The sequence below is a fragment of the Myripristis murdjan genome, chromosome 4 (genome assembly GCF_902150065.1).
Source record: "Myripristis murdjan chromosome 4, fMyrMur1.1, whole genome shotgun sequence".
Taxonomy (NCBI): Eukaryota; Metazoa; Chordata; class Actinopteri; order Holocentriformes; family Holocentridae; genus Myripristis; species Myripristis murdjan.
In genome coordinates, this window is record NC_043983.1 from 30,764,104 (window position 1) to 30,780,833 (window position 16,730).

The window sequence follows — 16,730 nt, forward strand, 5'->3', positions numbered from 1 at the left end:
AGTTTAGTTGTATGGAAATGTATTTTTTTAGGAGACAGGGTTGTAAAATTGTCCTCAAACATTCCTCTTAGTACTCTATAATACAAGAATATTAAGCTTTTGCCACATAATTTTAGTCTGTCTGACCTAATTTGTTTTTCCTTTAGGTCTCCATTGCTGTGCTTAAGTCTTGGAAGTGTTTAGTTAAGCTGCTTGCCATGTTGTATTTGAACAACAGCTACTTTTAGTTTGTGTTTGACTTAACTGTGTTGAAACCTGCATCCTAAATGTGAAAACTGTGCAGCAGCCTTCTGTTTATGTAATCACATGGCGTCCTTGATCTTTCCATGAGTTCAGCTCCTGCCTCAGACTGCATTTAGTCTGTCTGTATCATAAATAAATCTGTTTGTTGTGTTGATGGCCGTTGTTGACTCCACCTGCCACATGCAATGTGTGGCCTGGCCGTGACTCAGCTTTATTCAAGTCCAAGTTTAAATGCATGAGGACGCTCCAGTGTTTAATTTTCATACACTGTGTCATGAGTTCAAACCCTGCCAAAGGCTGCTTTTGAACTGCGCCTTTTCTTCTCTGCTGTCTGAATGACAGAGAATACTCTATTGAATTATCCTTCATTTGCCTGTTGACCTCTTTTACCCTCCCATCGCTTTCATCCTTTCTCATTGTGCAAGTCATCCTGCAGTTTTTCCCATACCTGATAAATGCTGAACTGCCATACCAGGCGTCAGGTATGGTCAGTGCTGTAGTGCGGGTGAAGAAGGTAATTACACTCTGACAATGGGGCTGATTTGCTGTACATCCATAGAGAGACGAGGCAAAATGCGAACTCATAAAAACTGGCCTTCCTCTCATTCACCAAAAGGATGTTTTAGATCATCAGCCAAGTACAGTTACATAAACATTTCTTTTTTTGTTTTCTTCTTTAGTTAAGATGATGTTAGAGCGTTGATTATCTCTGCTGTCAAAAGATGAATGACCATCATTCTGTAATGTAAGTTATTATAAGATTGATGCCAACAGGCTGGAACAATGACTGGTAATAATGTTGCATGGCTAATTGTACCTTGCCAATAGATGTAACTATAAGTTGATTATAGAGCTGTCACGATAACCACAATTTCTGTAATTGATGCAAATATTGGTAAAATATTACTACCTTCAAGTGTCACCAATAGCAACTCACAAGGATGACACGTTTAATAAGAATGCTGAAATCGCACATTGCAGCATGAATTGAACCTAAGCTGCTTGACCTCACCAGACTGGAGTATCTGACTATGTGCTTCACATGCTTGGCTGACACTTTTCATTTAAAAAGAGTGAAAAGCACGCTGCATTTTTACCTTTTACCTGGATTTTTACCTACCTTTACCTGTTATGGTGCTTTCTCTTTCTGCCTTTAATATAAAATATTTCCATAAGCAGCTTGTTTTCCCCCAGGTTTCTTGTTTGTTTGTGAGGTTGATGTAGCATTATTCTGCTCTCTCATGTTGGTCGACAGTCCCAGCTCCTGACCAGGTTAACTGTTCATTTAGTTGACTGGAGTCTAATTGGTGTTAGTCATTCACAAGTCAGTGATACAGATACTGTATAGAAACTAGTGCCATTTTTTTTTTTTTTGGAGTCTCTGATAGGCTTTGAGTTATAATCTGAGCTTTGTGGGGGTAACATTAGGAAAGAGAGAGAGAGAGAGAGAGAAAGAGACTTCACTGCTCATTACTGCTCATTCACACACAACACACAGCAGCCACTACCTCCAACAGCTTAAGTAGATTGCAGCAACCGAAAACTGCCCGAGAGGTGCAACAACATGGTGTCCATGGTGCTGAAGCAACTTTAGCGCTGTCCATGGTGCTGAAGCAAGTATGATGCTGTCCGTGGTTTCGAAAAACTGAAGTGCTGTCCATGGTTCTGAAACAAATATGGTGCTGTCCATGGTGCTGAAGCAACTGTAGTGCTGTTCGTGGTTCCGAAATGCTATAGTGCTGTCCTTGGTGCTGAGACAACTGTGGTGCTGTCCATGGTGCTGAAACAACTATAGTGCTGTCCATGCTGCTGAAACAGCTATGGTGCTGTCCATGGTGCTGAAACAACAGCTACGTCTCCATAATAACAAAGCTGGTGCGAGCTGTCATGCTAGCTGGTCAGTTCCAGTTGTCTGAAGTTGCTTTAGCTAAGCAGCAGCAGCAGCCATTTTGGGTAGTGTGTCTGTACTGCTACTTTCTATTCAATATATTATATATTATAATGTTTGGTAATACAAGTATTAGCTTCTTTTTCCAGATGAGTTTTCAATGCAGCCTGTTTCCCTCAAAATTCATAGTCAGTGCAAAATTCTACTGCACCCTGGTGGCTCGGTGGAGAAGTGCAGCCATAGTGACCATCACCATTTATCCCGTTAATGTAAATAATGCTTATTACATTGGAAAATGCGTTGTTTTTGATTAGATATAGTCTTTATAGTCTATATTGTCATGCAGAAAATTTGTTTTCACAGCCTGTACAACACAGAAATGCACTGATAACCATACCACAACATACAGATATACCCCCCATGTCCCAACACATATACATGTATCTCACACACAGATAAGCCTGAGTCTATACTGGATTAGTGAGACAGTTTGTTTTGTGCTGCTGCTGTATTTAAAGATTAAAATAATGGTTGTTGGTAATGTGTTAGCAACCACCATAGATTTTACTGCTTTTGTGGTAGCTCAGTATGGGAGCTCAGCTCCCGCTGACTCCCACATAACTCGAACCCTGGTCTCTGGGACAGATGCACAGCTGCCACAAGTTCCACTCAGCCTCCACCTATCCGTCTATTTTTGAAGCTTGACCTTGATATAGGTGAAACTGGATATTCAGTCATCTCCCCACATTCACACCTGCTCTGCAGTCGCATAAATAAGTTGGAAACGTCTGGAAGTCTAGCAAAGTCTAGCTGTCTGACCCGTTTCATTGACGTTTTGTCTATGCTGTTATAGTTTGGAGTGTTGCTAAAAAGTTAGTCATACACAGCTAATATTGCTGTTTCCTGCCTCATATTTGTTTCTTAGGAGAACATATTATCATGCACACTGTGTCTTGACAGCTTCTGGTTTTGTCTTATGCTCAGATTTTAACGGGCTGCAGTGCAGACTCTCATTTTAGTTGTAGAAGATTGTAGAAGAGAGAGGCAGGCTTGAGAGACTATTTATGTACACTCAAAAAAATGAAACATTGACTTTAATTAAATTTATTTTGTCAACAGGTTCCACAAAAGTGTATTATGTTAGTTAAAAGCAAAAATATTAAGGTCATCTAACTTTATGAAATTGTATTACATTAACACAATGTGAATTGACCCAACTAGATAAAATAAGATCTGATCAACACAAGATATTTAAGCTTACCCAATCTAATAAGTTATGTTATATGGACTTAAATAATATATTTACAGGCTACATATTTTACATTTGTCCTTTAAACATATATCTTATTTGTACAAGTAAAATAATAAATTTAAGTTCAATTAATTAAAACAGGTTTTCATCCAATTTATTTTATACTAATCAGTATGACCTAATTGTAGTTTGTCAACAGGTTCCACACAAATAAATTTGGTACACCTGACATGTTTTTGTAATTTCCTTTATTCACCAATATTAGACATTATGGTGCAGCATGGTTCAACACTAACAGCTGTAAACTGCCTTTATGCAGTCCAACAATACAACAGGCTTGCAGTTCACAATTTTTTTGTAACAGCATAACAGTCTAACCATAACACACGTGCTGCTGTCAACCTTTATTTTAACATTGTGGAGGGAATACCCTGAATTGTAAATGTATTAACAAACATGTCAACTTGTGTTGCAGAATTGTTACCCAACATTAACAATTATAAACACCTTGATGCAGCATAAACAAACAAAACATCCAACAAAACATCCCTCTGATTCGTCAATATTATTCTATAACAATACAGCAGTCTGTAACAATAAAGTCTGCAAAATATCCATTCAGTTGTCAACAATTTTGGTGCTGCATGGTCTCTCAATTCACTTGTCACTTGGTAGTACAACCAGGGTTCCCACTCCTTTTTACCAAAGAAATTCCAAAACTTTTCCAGGCCTGGAAAAATGCAATTTCAAATTCCCTAACTTTTCCAGGATTTTCAAAAGTGTGGGAACTGTGTAACACTAGAATTTTCACTTATGGTAGTAGTTTTCCAAAACTTTTCCAAATGTTTGGTTATTTTTCTGTAGTGTATTTTTTTTCCTGCTCTGCTATTTTCTAATAGATCCTTTTATTCACATTCGGCATCCAAATCAATGTTTGGTTCATTCATACAGTTTGTTCTTGAGCATCTGTACCTTGGTTGAGAGTCTGCCAGCATCCAGTTGAAGGAAGAGCTTCTGAAGTACTTCAAAGAAGGCTTTCAGTTCCTTAGGATAAATGAGGTTCAGTGCATATATTACACCCATTAAGAGTGCACATGCAGAGGCGACGTCTCCCAGGTCATGCAGAACTTCAACACCCTCAATCACTATTCCAACATCAGCTGGAGGAGTGGTGGCATCACCTCCCTCGACTATGATGCTGTAGATGCCAAGGGTAACTTGCTCAAGCTCCCTCTGAACAGCTGTACCATCAGTATCCTTTACATAGAAGAGAAAGAAAGGACACAACCAATCTATGAAATCACAGATTTTGTGGAATTGCAAAGATTAACTTTTGCCTTTTAGGTTTCCCTTAATGAAAATAGCATGATACTTCAAAAAGTGCTATTTGTATAAAAATGATGAGTGATTCCATCAAACTTTAGAGATATTTTATCTAATATATCTCTCAGAGTTGACTGTCGTTACAACAGAATGGAGCACTAACTAAGCCACACCCACGGCACCAACGAGCCATCAACATCAGTGACCTTGGGAACCCCCACACAGAGGTTAACACCTGGTTCCCCACCAGTTAGACAGACTAGCTTAGTCTAGTCAGAAGGGCAAGAACTGATGAAGCCCCTTGGATAAGAGGTGAAACGTCTTCAAGACATAACCAAGTCCAGTTGACTGGATTCAAATCTGAGAGATAACTGAGAACCTTCACAGGCATTTATCTAATATACACTCAACAAGCAATTTTTTAGCAACACGTGCAATCTAATGCAATCCAATAAACAGCAATGCCATAATTTTTTTACTTTACTAAGCTTATACATTTTAAGTTTTTGTTTACATTGTTTCAAAAAATGTTCCTAATATTTTGCCACCCTCGTGAATTTTAACGGGGTAGACACAATATTGGGAACACTTTTCAATATAATGCACTCCAGTACACCACTACCACCCACTAAGACCTCAGTAATAAACAAAGTAGAATTATCACCTTTCTGACAATGTCAGCAAAAAATTAACATGTATAAGCTTAGTAAAAGTAGAATGTATGGTAGAGTTGTTGTATTGGATTGCACAGTTGTGCCTAATAAAATACTCACTGAGTGTATTTGGATTTCCAAAAAAGTTTAAACAAACTGATTCCATGCAAATTTTAACAAAGTAACATGATTAGTTATTAAAGTTTTGATTTAATACAGGTAGAAACTAAGCTATTAAAATCACCAACCAGGTATTCTTTGAAGAGGTTGTTCGGGTCTTCATTCAGATAGATACAAAGTGCCCTGAGGATGCACTCCCTTCTCTTTTCAACAGTTTCATTCTAAAGAGAGAGAGAAAAAAATACAGAAATATTTTAGGACTTCACATACACCAGGGTTTTCCCTGCCTTATAATTTCTTAGGCGCACCGCCTAGACGTTTTCACCGACCGCCTAGATCAAATGAACGAGGAAAGGGGGAAAAAACACACATCGATATATTCAATCTGCGGCTCCTTTAGGAATCTGTTGTTGATGCTAGCTTGGATTGTCCGGGGGGAGTTAGGCGGGCACTGGGCCGTACGTCATGAAATACTAACAACGGAATTAACCAATCACTGCAGTGAATAGTTTCTCCGTGAACGCTGAGAGGATGGCTTTCAGCCGTAACACATCCGCTGTAGGCTAGGCGGTGGTGGAATGTATGAATCACCTAGCGCGAAAAACACAAGCCCTCGCAAATACCAGTGATCCACTGGCCATTTGGGTGACTTGTGTGAAGCGTGCAGATTAGCCAAATAAAACGGAATCTATTTTTAACGCGGAATTTGACATAACAGCTGCACGGGCACCGCACGAGCCAAAGGGCAGAGAAACTCTCTAGCTACAGCAGCGCACTGACATAGATTGTGTAACAAAGTGAAGAGTTGCCACTCCGCGCTCTATTTTGATGCATAGGAAATGGATGACATCCTAACTGTAGAGATGTACACAATGACCAATTAATAATCATATGGACATTAATGTTACCTTGTCAAACAAGGTTACCACTTTACAGATGTCCTCATTAAGCAGGGAAGGGAAAGAAAACCCAGTAAAGCATCTCCCTTCTTTGTTTTAACATCTTTTACATCCAAAAACTTAACTTTTCAAACCTTACTTTTTACAACCACTTACTAATGAATAAACTTGAAAAAAGAGGCCTCAAGTTTTAGTGTGAATCAGGGAAATGTCACGCTGTATGTTGAGAGGCAAATTTTAGCCTCAGTTTAATAGATGTTAAACCCCCTACCCACCACCCCTCGGCCTTTGAATGTTCAAAACAATTTGAAAAATTGCTCCCAAAGCTTCGAAGCATAATATAAGGTATTCAAGACAGCCCAAATTCACAAATGTGACTGGTTTCTGACTGTTACTTAGTCACTATACCTGTCAAAACTGACTAGTCAACATCAACTTGTAAAATTCCACAATGTTCTCTACCGACAGCAAAACTTACCTGTGCGATTGGGTCCAAAATCATGCTGATTTTAGTCCCTGCAGAGCCTCCTTTCTTCTTGAACACTTTGATGAGCCGGGCAGTGTGTTGGTCAAGCTGTGCATGGAACTTTGACACAAGGGGACCAGTAGTGATCCTCACAAATTCTGCTTCCACCTGAAAACATAATGTCCACAAACAACAAATTATTGGTACCTATTAAAACATTTAACATTTAAAACGGAGATACAAAAAACAGACTTCTAAACAACAGTATTTCCTGTGCCATGGTTACATTTTACGCAAAATGATTAACATTCCCATGTTACTGGAATTCTGCAAGCCATTACAACTCTTTCATATTGACATCTGATACATTGTTACATTGATACATTGTATCAAAAGACAAAACATATTGACTACAGCTGGGGTTCAAATATGACCTCAGGCTCTTTGCTGCATGTCATCCCTGCTCTCTCCCCTGCCCTTCCTGTCTCTCTACACTGTCACTATCCAATATAGCAGAATTGCCAAAATAAATAAATAAATAAATAAATAAATTGTTGACTATAGCTGATTTAAGAAGCATTTCATACCTCCGCCACAGTGAACAGTCCTGGCCATCTGATCTTGAACTCCGCGATCATGGGCTTGTCTCTAACGACCTCCTGCCGCCTGTATGCGAAGGTCTTGGCCATCTTTTCTTTGACAACTTTATCATTATGTCTCTTCTTGACCTCGGATAACAACGCCAATCTTTCACCTTCAAGGCTGTCCTGGGTCTCTCCAGCAGGATATGGAGGACAAAAATTTACTTCTGCTTTCCTGGGTTTTTTGACATCGTAGGCAGGCTGACATCTATCTGCAGGTTTGTGCTTGAGGGAATTGATGCTCAGTTCTGGGCACCCCAAGTTTCTAAGCTTTGTCCTGTAGTTTGCCATCTTGTACTTAAGGCTTATTTTCCAGCCGTAGAAACCACTGAAGGATCCTTGTTCTCTCAAACATGGATGTGCTTTGATTAAAGCTTCAGCAACAGATTCCATTTCCAAGTTTGAGGGATATGCCTTGAACTTGATGATTTCCTGAGCTAGACTTTCCAAGATGTCTGATTTCAGTTTGTGACTGGGGGTCAGAAGAACTCCATTTGATATGAAGTCCTGGTTTGCACTTCGAAGTTGCATCTCCACATCATATGAAAACTTTGGGATTTGGAATTCTGAGGGCCACTGTGATCGAGGAGTGTCTGAATCAGAGGAGAGTATTAATGTGTCAGAAGATGACAAGGATGTTTCTTCCCCACTCTGGTTCATGTTGCCTTGGCTGAGGTCTAGAGCATCTGACATGCGGATGATTTTCACTGTACTCTTGTCTTGAATGTCACTAATTTGGTTAAGGTTAACAAACTCATTGTCAAAGTCCCTGTCCATGTACTGGAGTCTAATGTCCCCCTCTATATCAAACTGACGTTTGATCTCATTTGAAAGATCCTCAACAGACTTTGGCATGCCTGATTCTATGGTCAGTTTTTCAGCATTGTTGGAACCAAGGATAATCCGCAGTTTTACTGGTGCAGCCATCATCCAAATGTGTCAGTCTAGAAAAGACAAAAATACAAGTATAAAGCCATTAAATATGTGTAAATCAAAAGCATTCAGATTAGAAAGAAACCAACTGACATTGATCATATGTAAAACAAACAGGACGCTGAAGCAAACATTGAGCAATCCACAGACAGAAGCAAGTGACATAATGTTAGTAGCATGGAAAATGAAGTGCCATACTATGGTTAGTGGTGCTCAAGTTAGTTGCTTTAGGTTGGAATAGGCGATATGATATTTTTGACGATATACATCAATATTAATATTGTGATGATATAGTGGGGATGACTATGGTGCTTCCACAAAATATTTACACATGAGATTTTTGATAAATAATCATCTGTAATGCGTTTCTAATAACTAAGTGGGTAAAGGCAAATAATTGATAGTTCAGAAAATTTCATCACTTTACTGTAATGCAGCCTTTAAACGTAGGAAGAGACAACACTTATGCCATATTCCGATATTACAACATCCAAAATCCTACACGATATCTAGTCTCATATCACAATATTGATATAATATCAAAATATTGATCAGTCCTACCAGTGACATGGAGTTTGTGCATGCACAGAAACAGGTTAGTAAACAGCCAAGTGGAAAGAGGTGACAGGTGACACATTTAGTAAGCTATCAATTAAAGCTGTTTACTCACGTATTCAACATGTGCTTTTAATATAAGGATATCTTTTAAACGTAACCAGTCGAAGGGACCCAACGAAGTAGTCATGTAATGGGTACTTCTCTGCCAGTTCGTCATGTGTTATCAGGGACATCATCCCAGTTGGACATGGTTGCAGTTCAAAGGCCCGGTAGTGCTCCCTAAACCAAGCTGAGAACGTCCTGACTATGAAATTCAGTGAATCCTGAAGTATACATATCCTTATTATCTCTCCAAATTCAGGTAGCCCATCAGTAAATCCACAGATGACTATCATTCCCTTTCTATAGCTGATCCCCTTGCAATCTGCACTGTTAGCCATGTTTACTTCTGCCATGTTTGGGTACATCTGCTGGAGAGGCAATGATACATCATCTTTCAGCACCTCAACAGGGACTCTCGATACACTTGATACTTCAACTCCAGGTTTCTGTGGACGTGATGAGTGTAAGTGATAGGCAATCATCATCTGGTGTTTTCTTGACAGTGTTAGAGCAACATTCTTGAAACACTTGGTGTGATGAGCAACTTCCTTAAAAAAACTGTGTTTGCCCTCAAACCGCATGGTCCAGACTCCAACTAGAGGACCAAAACATCTGGTCATGTGAGGGTAATGCTCTAAGAAGTGATGTTTTGGGAGAAGTTTTTGGTTGGGAAATGCTTCTTGATATTTCTGTCTGTGATCAGATATTTTGAACTGAAGATATCCAATGGATTCTTCTGTATGGATCTGGGAAACAGCAAGTTCCACTATCTCTTTTAAATCCAAAATTATCTCCCACACTGGTTCACCGTCAGGTATAACATCTCCAATCATGAAAGGCAGCAATCTTATGAGGGTCCAATTTTCAGCTGCATTGCCACCTATTGTCTTTTTACTTAAAAAATTTTGTGGCACAACATGGGGACGGTTTGTTTTATCTTCTCCTTTGTAGGGGAAACTGAGAATGACCTTATTTAAAGTGTCCAAAGAGAGGTACTTTTTGGATATTAACACACCCAGACACTGTGCAAGTTCCACTGGAACAATACCCTCCAACAGATCGTGGAGTACATCAGGTGGATAACCAGTTGTTACATCAAAATGAGAAAGATTTTCTGTCAGCACACATGGCCTTTTCACTCCAACACAAGGCTTTCCGCTTTCCGCTGCATGTTTGACATGTTCTTTGTGTCTGTCTTTGGTTCGAAGACTAAACCTCCCTGACAGAACCTGCTTGGTCTGAAAATCACTGAAACGCCCTGTGCAAAATCGACAAACATACTCTCCTGAAAAACTTTCTACAAAGCCCGCAATCCCATGGGCACCCAGATTGTCTGCAGCTACACATAGAACTGTGCCTTTAATATTTTTTCCAATCTGTGGGACAAACACCCCATGCTCTTCCAAGACAACCAGATCACGCAAAAGAGGTTCAAGCACTTTTCCATATCCATATTCCTTGATGTAGCTACTTTTACACAGTACTGCCAAGTAGATGGATGACAAAGAGGAGTGCTGGCCTGGGGGTAAGTTGCTCAAAATCCAGTACATAGCGCAAAGTTTATGCTTCTTTCTGGACGTACCCAGAGGGTTGCACACTTCAAACTCATCAATATAAAGGGTCACACTTATTCTCAATTCCCCTGAAGATAGGAACTCATTTTGTTTAAAAAACTCTCCATCCTGAAATGACTTGTATTCTTGTTGTGCAGTTTCATTTGGGTGAGCACTGTAGTTTTCTACTACATCATCGATTATACCATCTTTGCTAAGGAGCTGCTGCAATGACTGCAATAATGGTACATACTGGTAGGTATGGTTGCGCTCCTTATCTAAAACATATTCAACTGGTGCAACAACTTGGAACTTGTCTTTGAAGTACTGTTTCCGCTTAAAAGCAGTGCCAAGTGGGCCCTGATCTCCAATTGCTTTAGTCAAGGGATTAGAGAGACAGAAGGCAGAGGCCAATTCCTCAGTTTCTTTTGCATCAAGACCAAGATTATGCTTAGAACAAAAATCTGAAACAATGGCATTTAATGTAGTCCGGGATGCAGAACTCATTAGAAAGTGCAAGTCCTGTAAAAGCTCATCGACTGCATTGCTGGGAACATGGAGTATGTTTTCCAGCTTAAGCAACACTGCTGCAAGTTTCTCTTCTATCATCTTCTCAACATTTTCTGAGATGTCTCTCTGAAAACTAGACTGCACTTTAAGCTGGGCTTCCTCTGATTCTTCACTGTCTCCATGTTCACCTGAAACACTTGAGCTTTCAAAACTGTCTCTTACTGCAACTATTCCAGGTTTAAAGTCACTGTAAGAATAACCAAGGTGCTTTCTATTTTTATGTGATTTAAATGTCCCATAGATGTTTGTCCTAAATGTACAACCCTTGAACATGCAGGGGACTGTTTCACTGGCTTTGAGATGCAAATTTATATGAGTGAAATACTCCTTTTCAGAGGCAACTTCAGAGAATCCACAAACATGACAGCTGAATGTGGCTGATGTCAATGTTTGCCGTGATGTTTCTCTAGCATGGACTCTACTCAAATGTGACCTGAGCGCATTCCATGACTTAGATGTACATGGACAACTAATATATGGACAAGGATATGGGTGCCTGCGCCCATAATGTGGATGTTTTAACCTGTAATGTTTAAGTAACTGGCCCCTAGTTGAGGTCTTTGAACTGCAACCTTTACACTGCCACATTCAAATCTGGGAGGGGAAAGCGTGGGGGTGGGGGGCAAAACAAACAAACAAAAAAAACAAACAAACAAACACAAAGGAGATATTGGTAAAGGAAACTCAACTTGTAAAACAGTCTTAAGAAAAGTCTGACTGTTAACATACCACAGGCAAGTTCAGCAGTGTCACCTACACCACGTCAATGAGAGAGGAAACAGCTATCACACCCAGGATCTGAAATTCAACATGTTAATAGGAGTCATAAATTAATGTAGTTCATTACTTTTTTTTTTAAGAGAACTCAAAATCTAAAAAATAAAAACACCTATTCAAAACGAGACCAAGAAAATGAAGCTGTCACCTGATAAATGTTTCTTAAAATAAAAATACTGACAACTCAATTCACAGTAATTAAGTAGCTAGTTGTGATCATACCTGTTATGCGTACAGTGGTATGGGCAGACAGGAGGAAGCATGAATCATGAATGAACCATTAATCAGGACCTGAAATATTGCAACATGATTATTACAAAAGAGAAAATAAACAAAAATAAATTTATTAATATGTTAACAGATTAATTATTGGTGTGCTTTGTACAGGGTCCTTTAGACCTACAATGGATACGTTTCCTTTAACCTGCTTTCATGTCAGTCCTCACCATGAGTTACATGCACCCAATCCAAGTAAAAAACAAAACAAAATATTACTGATTGGGCTAGGGGGGCACCACAAAATATTTCATAGTGTACATAAATATGCAAAGTAAACTTTCAAATTCACCACAAATAAGTGGATCGGTCCTGCCCTACTGTTTTGAAACTAATCAGTGTCATGCAGTGTCGCAGTAAGATGGCTTCAATTTGTTTATTTATTTGTTTAAAGAATATGAACAAACTTCTTTTTGACTAAAGATATATTGACTTTTTATGTACAGAGCATAGTAAAACATCAGAGCAAGTGTGATACAATATCATAGCTGGGCCCTAAACACATTCTTTTGAACAGCAAATCATAAATTCTCAGTGATGTGGGAAACTTACTGCGTAAATGAACTGTAAAGGTATTTTGTTTGTTAGTTAGTTTGTTGTTATGGTCACTTCAGTTGGTACCTGATTTCTGCAGCTGTAACTTAAAATGAAATTCAAACCAATGGTGAACTGTGGGAATACCTACTTCTAATCTTCAATGACAGCACAACATTGCAGGACCACAATACATAGCTCCTCCTTGGGACTGTCAGTGTCACACTTTAAGAATAAGCCTAAAGCCCTTTAGCAAAGCAAAAAAAAAAAAAAGAAAAAAAGAAAAGGAAAGGAAAAAGAAAAAAGAAAAGTGGAACACATAAACAAAATTGTTAATTAACAGTTAAGGTCATATACTTACATATAACTCTATGGCCAGTCACGTGCTCAAAAATGACTGGTTGAAGAGCAGCCTTAAGTTGTATTCTTCACCTGCAAAAAGTGAGAGAGTCAGTCCGATAAGAGTTAACTTTTAGAAATTCAGTGAGGGAAAAAGAGGCACACTCAATTTCATAATTTATAACATTAAATTTAACATTACCTGCATAAAACCCATGTCTGTTGTGTGGCATGGCACTCATTTTTCCATTTACATTAGCATATACTATGTCTATATCTAGGTATGCTCCAGGAGAAAATTTTGAAAAACACCCCCTTAAATAGTGGCTTCACAGGACTTTTAAGTGACTTATAATGGCAAAATTTAGACTTAAAACATAATGCATTCAAGTTACTGTATAGTCAATTACGGGTATATGCCTAATCAGAGCCAAAAGGCCTAGTAGGTGGCTCACTGGAATTGAAAGCACTCATGTAGTTCTCTCAAAGTCCTTTTAGGCCAAGGCTGTTCACTGGGTGGCCATATTTGTAACATCCTTTGGGCATCTATTTCAGATCAGTAAGTGCAGGTGCCTATCAACATGAATGGAGAATGAGCCAAAACTGCACACAGGAAGATCATGGCGACAAACAAACTATACCACACAAATATCCTTGTTTAAATCTGAATCTGAATTGATTAGTGTATATATATATATATATATATATATATATATATATATATATATATATATATATATATATCTCCCCATAAAGTTAGAACAAGGCTTAAAAATGCCTTATTTTTCACATTAACTTACTCACTGACAGAGTACATCCTGGCCTGTTTCAATTCCTTCACAATGTGCTCTATGATTTCTCGTGAGATACTACTTATCATTTCATTTTAACGTTACTCTCTGCAGGCGATAAAAGGCGATGGCAGGCAGAGATATTGACCGCTTTACCATCGGGGCTTGTTACTTTATTAGCTTGGCATCATTGTCTATTCATGTTGATAAGTTATGAAAAAATGCAAAGTCTAATTGGTTTGAAAACTGACCCTCCGCTTCTCCCCAAGATGCACATTTTTCGTACAGGATAATAAAACAATGATAAAAATACTAAATAAAGCTCAAAAAAAGATCCGGGGCTTTTGAGGAAAGATCCAGGGCTTAAGCCCCAAAAGACGCGCCTGGGTACACGAAAGTAAAATTACTCACCAAACCACATCGACCTGGTTACAAAAGCAGCCCATTCAAATAATATAATAAATATTAAACACAAAAAGTAAAAAAAAAAACAGCTTTCTCTGTGGTCACCTGAGGGCTGTACTACGAAGGAAGCTCAACATAGCCAGGCTGTGTTCACTATCAGGCTCAACAAAACCTAAAGCTCCAGTCAAATTTAAGTGGTATCACGACGGTGGTTATCATCAAGGTTTGTTCAGTCCGGCTGTCAGCTTTGTGCTCTCTGCGCGTTCACAGAAAAGGGGGCGTTTCATCTAGTCCCTCAGATGAAAATCTATACCGCTCATGGAGAATATCGTCAGGAAATGCCAGCGGATCCGCGCGATCCCTAAATCCTCTTTGTCTCCGTAATTTTATAGCCGGACGGAGTTAAACTTAGCTCATAACCTGGTCCCGACCAGGTTATGAGTTAAGCATAAGTTACCATGGTGATCTAGCCGGGTTAAAAGAGAGCCACCTTCGTGATACAGGAAAGCCTGGCTTTAGACTCAACATACCTGCTAACCCACTAAACCTGCTTCGTAGTACACCCCTCAGAAGACTTGAGCTGCTAAACAATAACGTTACCGTTATTGCTATCGCCTGCAGAGAGTAACGTTAACGTTTATAGACTGAATATGAAGTTAGATAGTGATATTTACAAATAGAAATGATAACGTTATGGTTTCACCGTGTTAACGTGTTCACAGACTGGCGGGGCTCGGCGGGATAAAAGCAGACCGACCTAACGTTAACGTGCGACTAAGCTAGCAAACGTGCCAGACCCACCGCTCTCTAAAAATAGAAACTCAGAAAAATAGAACGAATGTTGTATCAGACACACAATTAAATCATGCTTAATATGAAAATACTACAATAATAGGTGTGGATGAAAAATGTCCTCTTACCTCTTTCAACTCAGAAAACGAAGACACCGCCAAACGAAACTTCACCCCCAAAAACGAGGGAGATTTGAGTGAGTTTGCGCATGTGCAGTATGAAGCATTTAATCTTCTTCTTACTGCCACCTTCTGGATGTATGAAGTATTTCAATCATAATTCACTTAAATTAAATGGTTTGTGATTAACCAATACATAATTATTTTGTTCACATAACGAAAGGCACAATTACATGGACTTTATTAGAAAAAAATATTTTAACTCAACAAAGACATGTATTTTAAGTAAACTGAAAACAAAAAAATACTATACAGTGCACAACCCACCTCATTCACTTTTTTGAGTGTATATATGTATTGATTGATTTGATTGAATTATTTATTTACCAATGCTCAGTCATCCACTGCCCATTGGTTCCTGTGATGTCCCTAGTTGATAATGGATGTACCTCTCTGTATGTGTTAATACTTTCCACTACACTACTGGCCATAAGCTGCGATGCATGGATGAACTGCATCTAGTAATACACCAAATCCACATTTACTGAGGGATTTGTGCTGGCAGAAGAGTTCGAGGGTTAAATAATGTATAAGTTTAATCCCACCGAGTGACTTAGATTTAACTGTGCAACAAGAGCTAATTAAAAGCTTTTTGAAACCTTCAGTCTTAAGCCAAAGCTTATGTAGTATTATAAAGTTCTGGTGGTAATCCTCTAGATCCTGGTGTTGTTTTTATTTAGACTCCATCTTTGATGCTAAGCGCTCATCTCTGACGTGTTCCTGCACTGCACTTCCCGGAGATCACCTGTCAATCAAATGGTGTGGGCAGGACATGTTGTATTTCTTGTTGGATTTTCTCTTGATGGAGTTGGAGTTTCTATAGGTGGCGCTCTTTCTCTGTCTTCTCTGTCATGGCGGCTGTTGCTAATGATGCCCAATTTGTTTACTCCAAAGAGTGTTTAGCACAACAAATGTAAAAGTCAGTCAGTGATATAGAGTAGCAAAACATTTATTGATATGTAAATGGAACCTCACGATATCATACAAACTATCAGTTATTTTAACACAAAGATTAAGAACATAATCATTGCAGTAGTTAGGTTGTAAATCAGTGAGGGTTTTCCATTAATTAATTTGTTTGTTTGTTTGTTTATTTTTTTAGTGAACATCCTCATACGATCCATCAGTCTCCTACAGACACACATTAACATATGCACATATTCATTAGATAAACACAAATACATGTGCACATAACTGTTGAAGGGGATCAGCACCACATTGTATTTACTGTTTACTGCAACACACACACAGACACACACACACACACACACACACACACACACACACACACACAACTCCTCCCAATCATTCCTATAGCGCTGTCACTGAGTGTCAGTGAAATGGCAGCGATGTGGCTGCAGGCTGCCATGGCTGATCTGAGCTCATTAGAACAGCGACTCAGACTGAGGGGATTCAGCAGGGATTTGTTACACCGC

The 16,730-nt window shown here is 38.9% G+C and overlaps 1 protein-coding gene across 3 annotated transcripts; it reads right to left on the reverse strand.

Moving 5' to 3' along the window:
- Positions 1–3,634: 3,634 nt before the first annotated feature.
- LOC115358081 (uncharacterized) lies at positions 3,635–15,306 on the reverse strand. Of its 3 annotated transcripts, XM_030049889.1 has the most exons (8): positions 15,244–15,306; positions 13,150–13,220; positions 12,201–12,269; positions 11,931–11,999; positions 7,432–8,429; positions 6,857–7,012; positions 5,608–5,700; positions 3,635–4,640 (listed from the first exon to the last, which is right to left on the reverse strand). In XM_030049889.1, the coding sequence occupies exons 5-8, from the start codon at positions 8,413–8,415 to the stop codon at positions 4,323–4,325; spliced, it is 1,551 nt and encodes a 516-aa protein (XP_029905749.1). In that variant the 5' UTR covers positions 8,416–8,429; positions 11,931–11,999; positions 12,201–12,269; positions 13,150–13,220; positions 15,244–15,306; the 3' UTR covers positions 3,635–4,322. The 3 variants fall into 3 exon arrangements, with proteins under 3 accessions (XP_029905749.1, XP_029905751.1, XP_029905750.1); XM_030049891.1 differs by lacking the exons at positions 11,931–11,999; positions 12,201–12,269; positions 13,150–13,220; positions 15,244–15,306 and adding an exon at positions 11,725–11,752; XM_030049890.1 differs by lacking the exons at positions 11,931–11,999; positions 12,201–12,269; positions 13,150–13,220; positions 15,244–15,306 and adding an exon at positions 9,089–9,157.
- Positions 15,307–16,730: the final 1,424 nt, after the last annotated feature.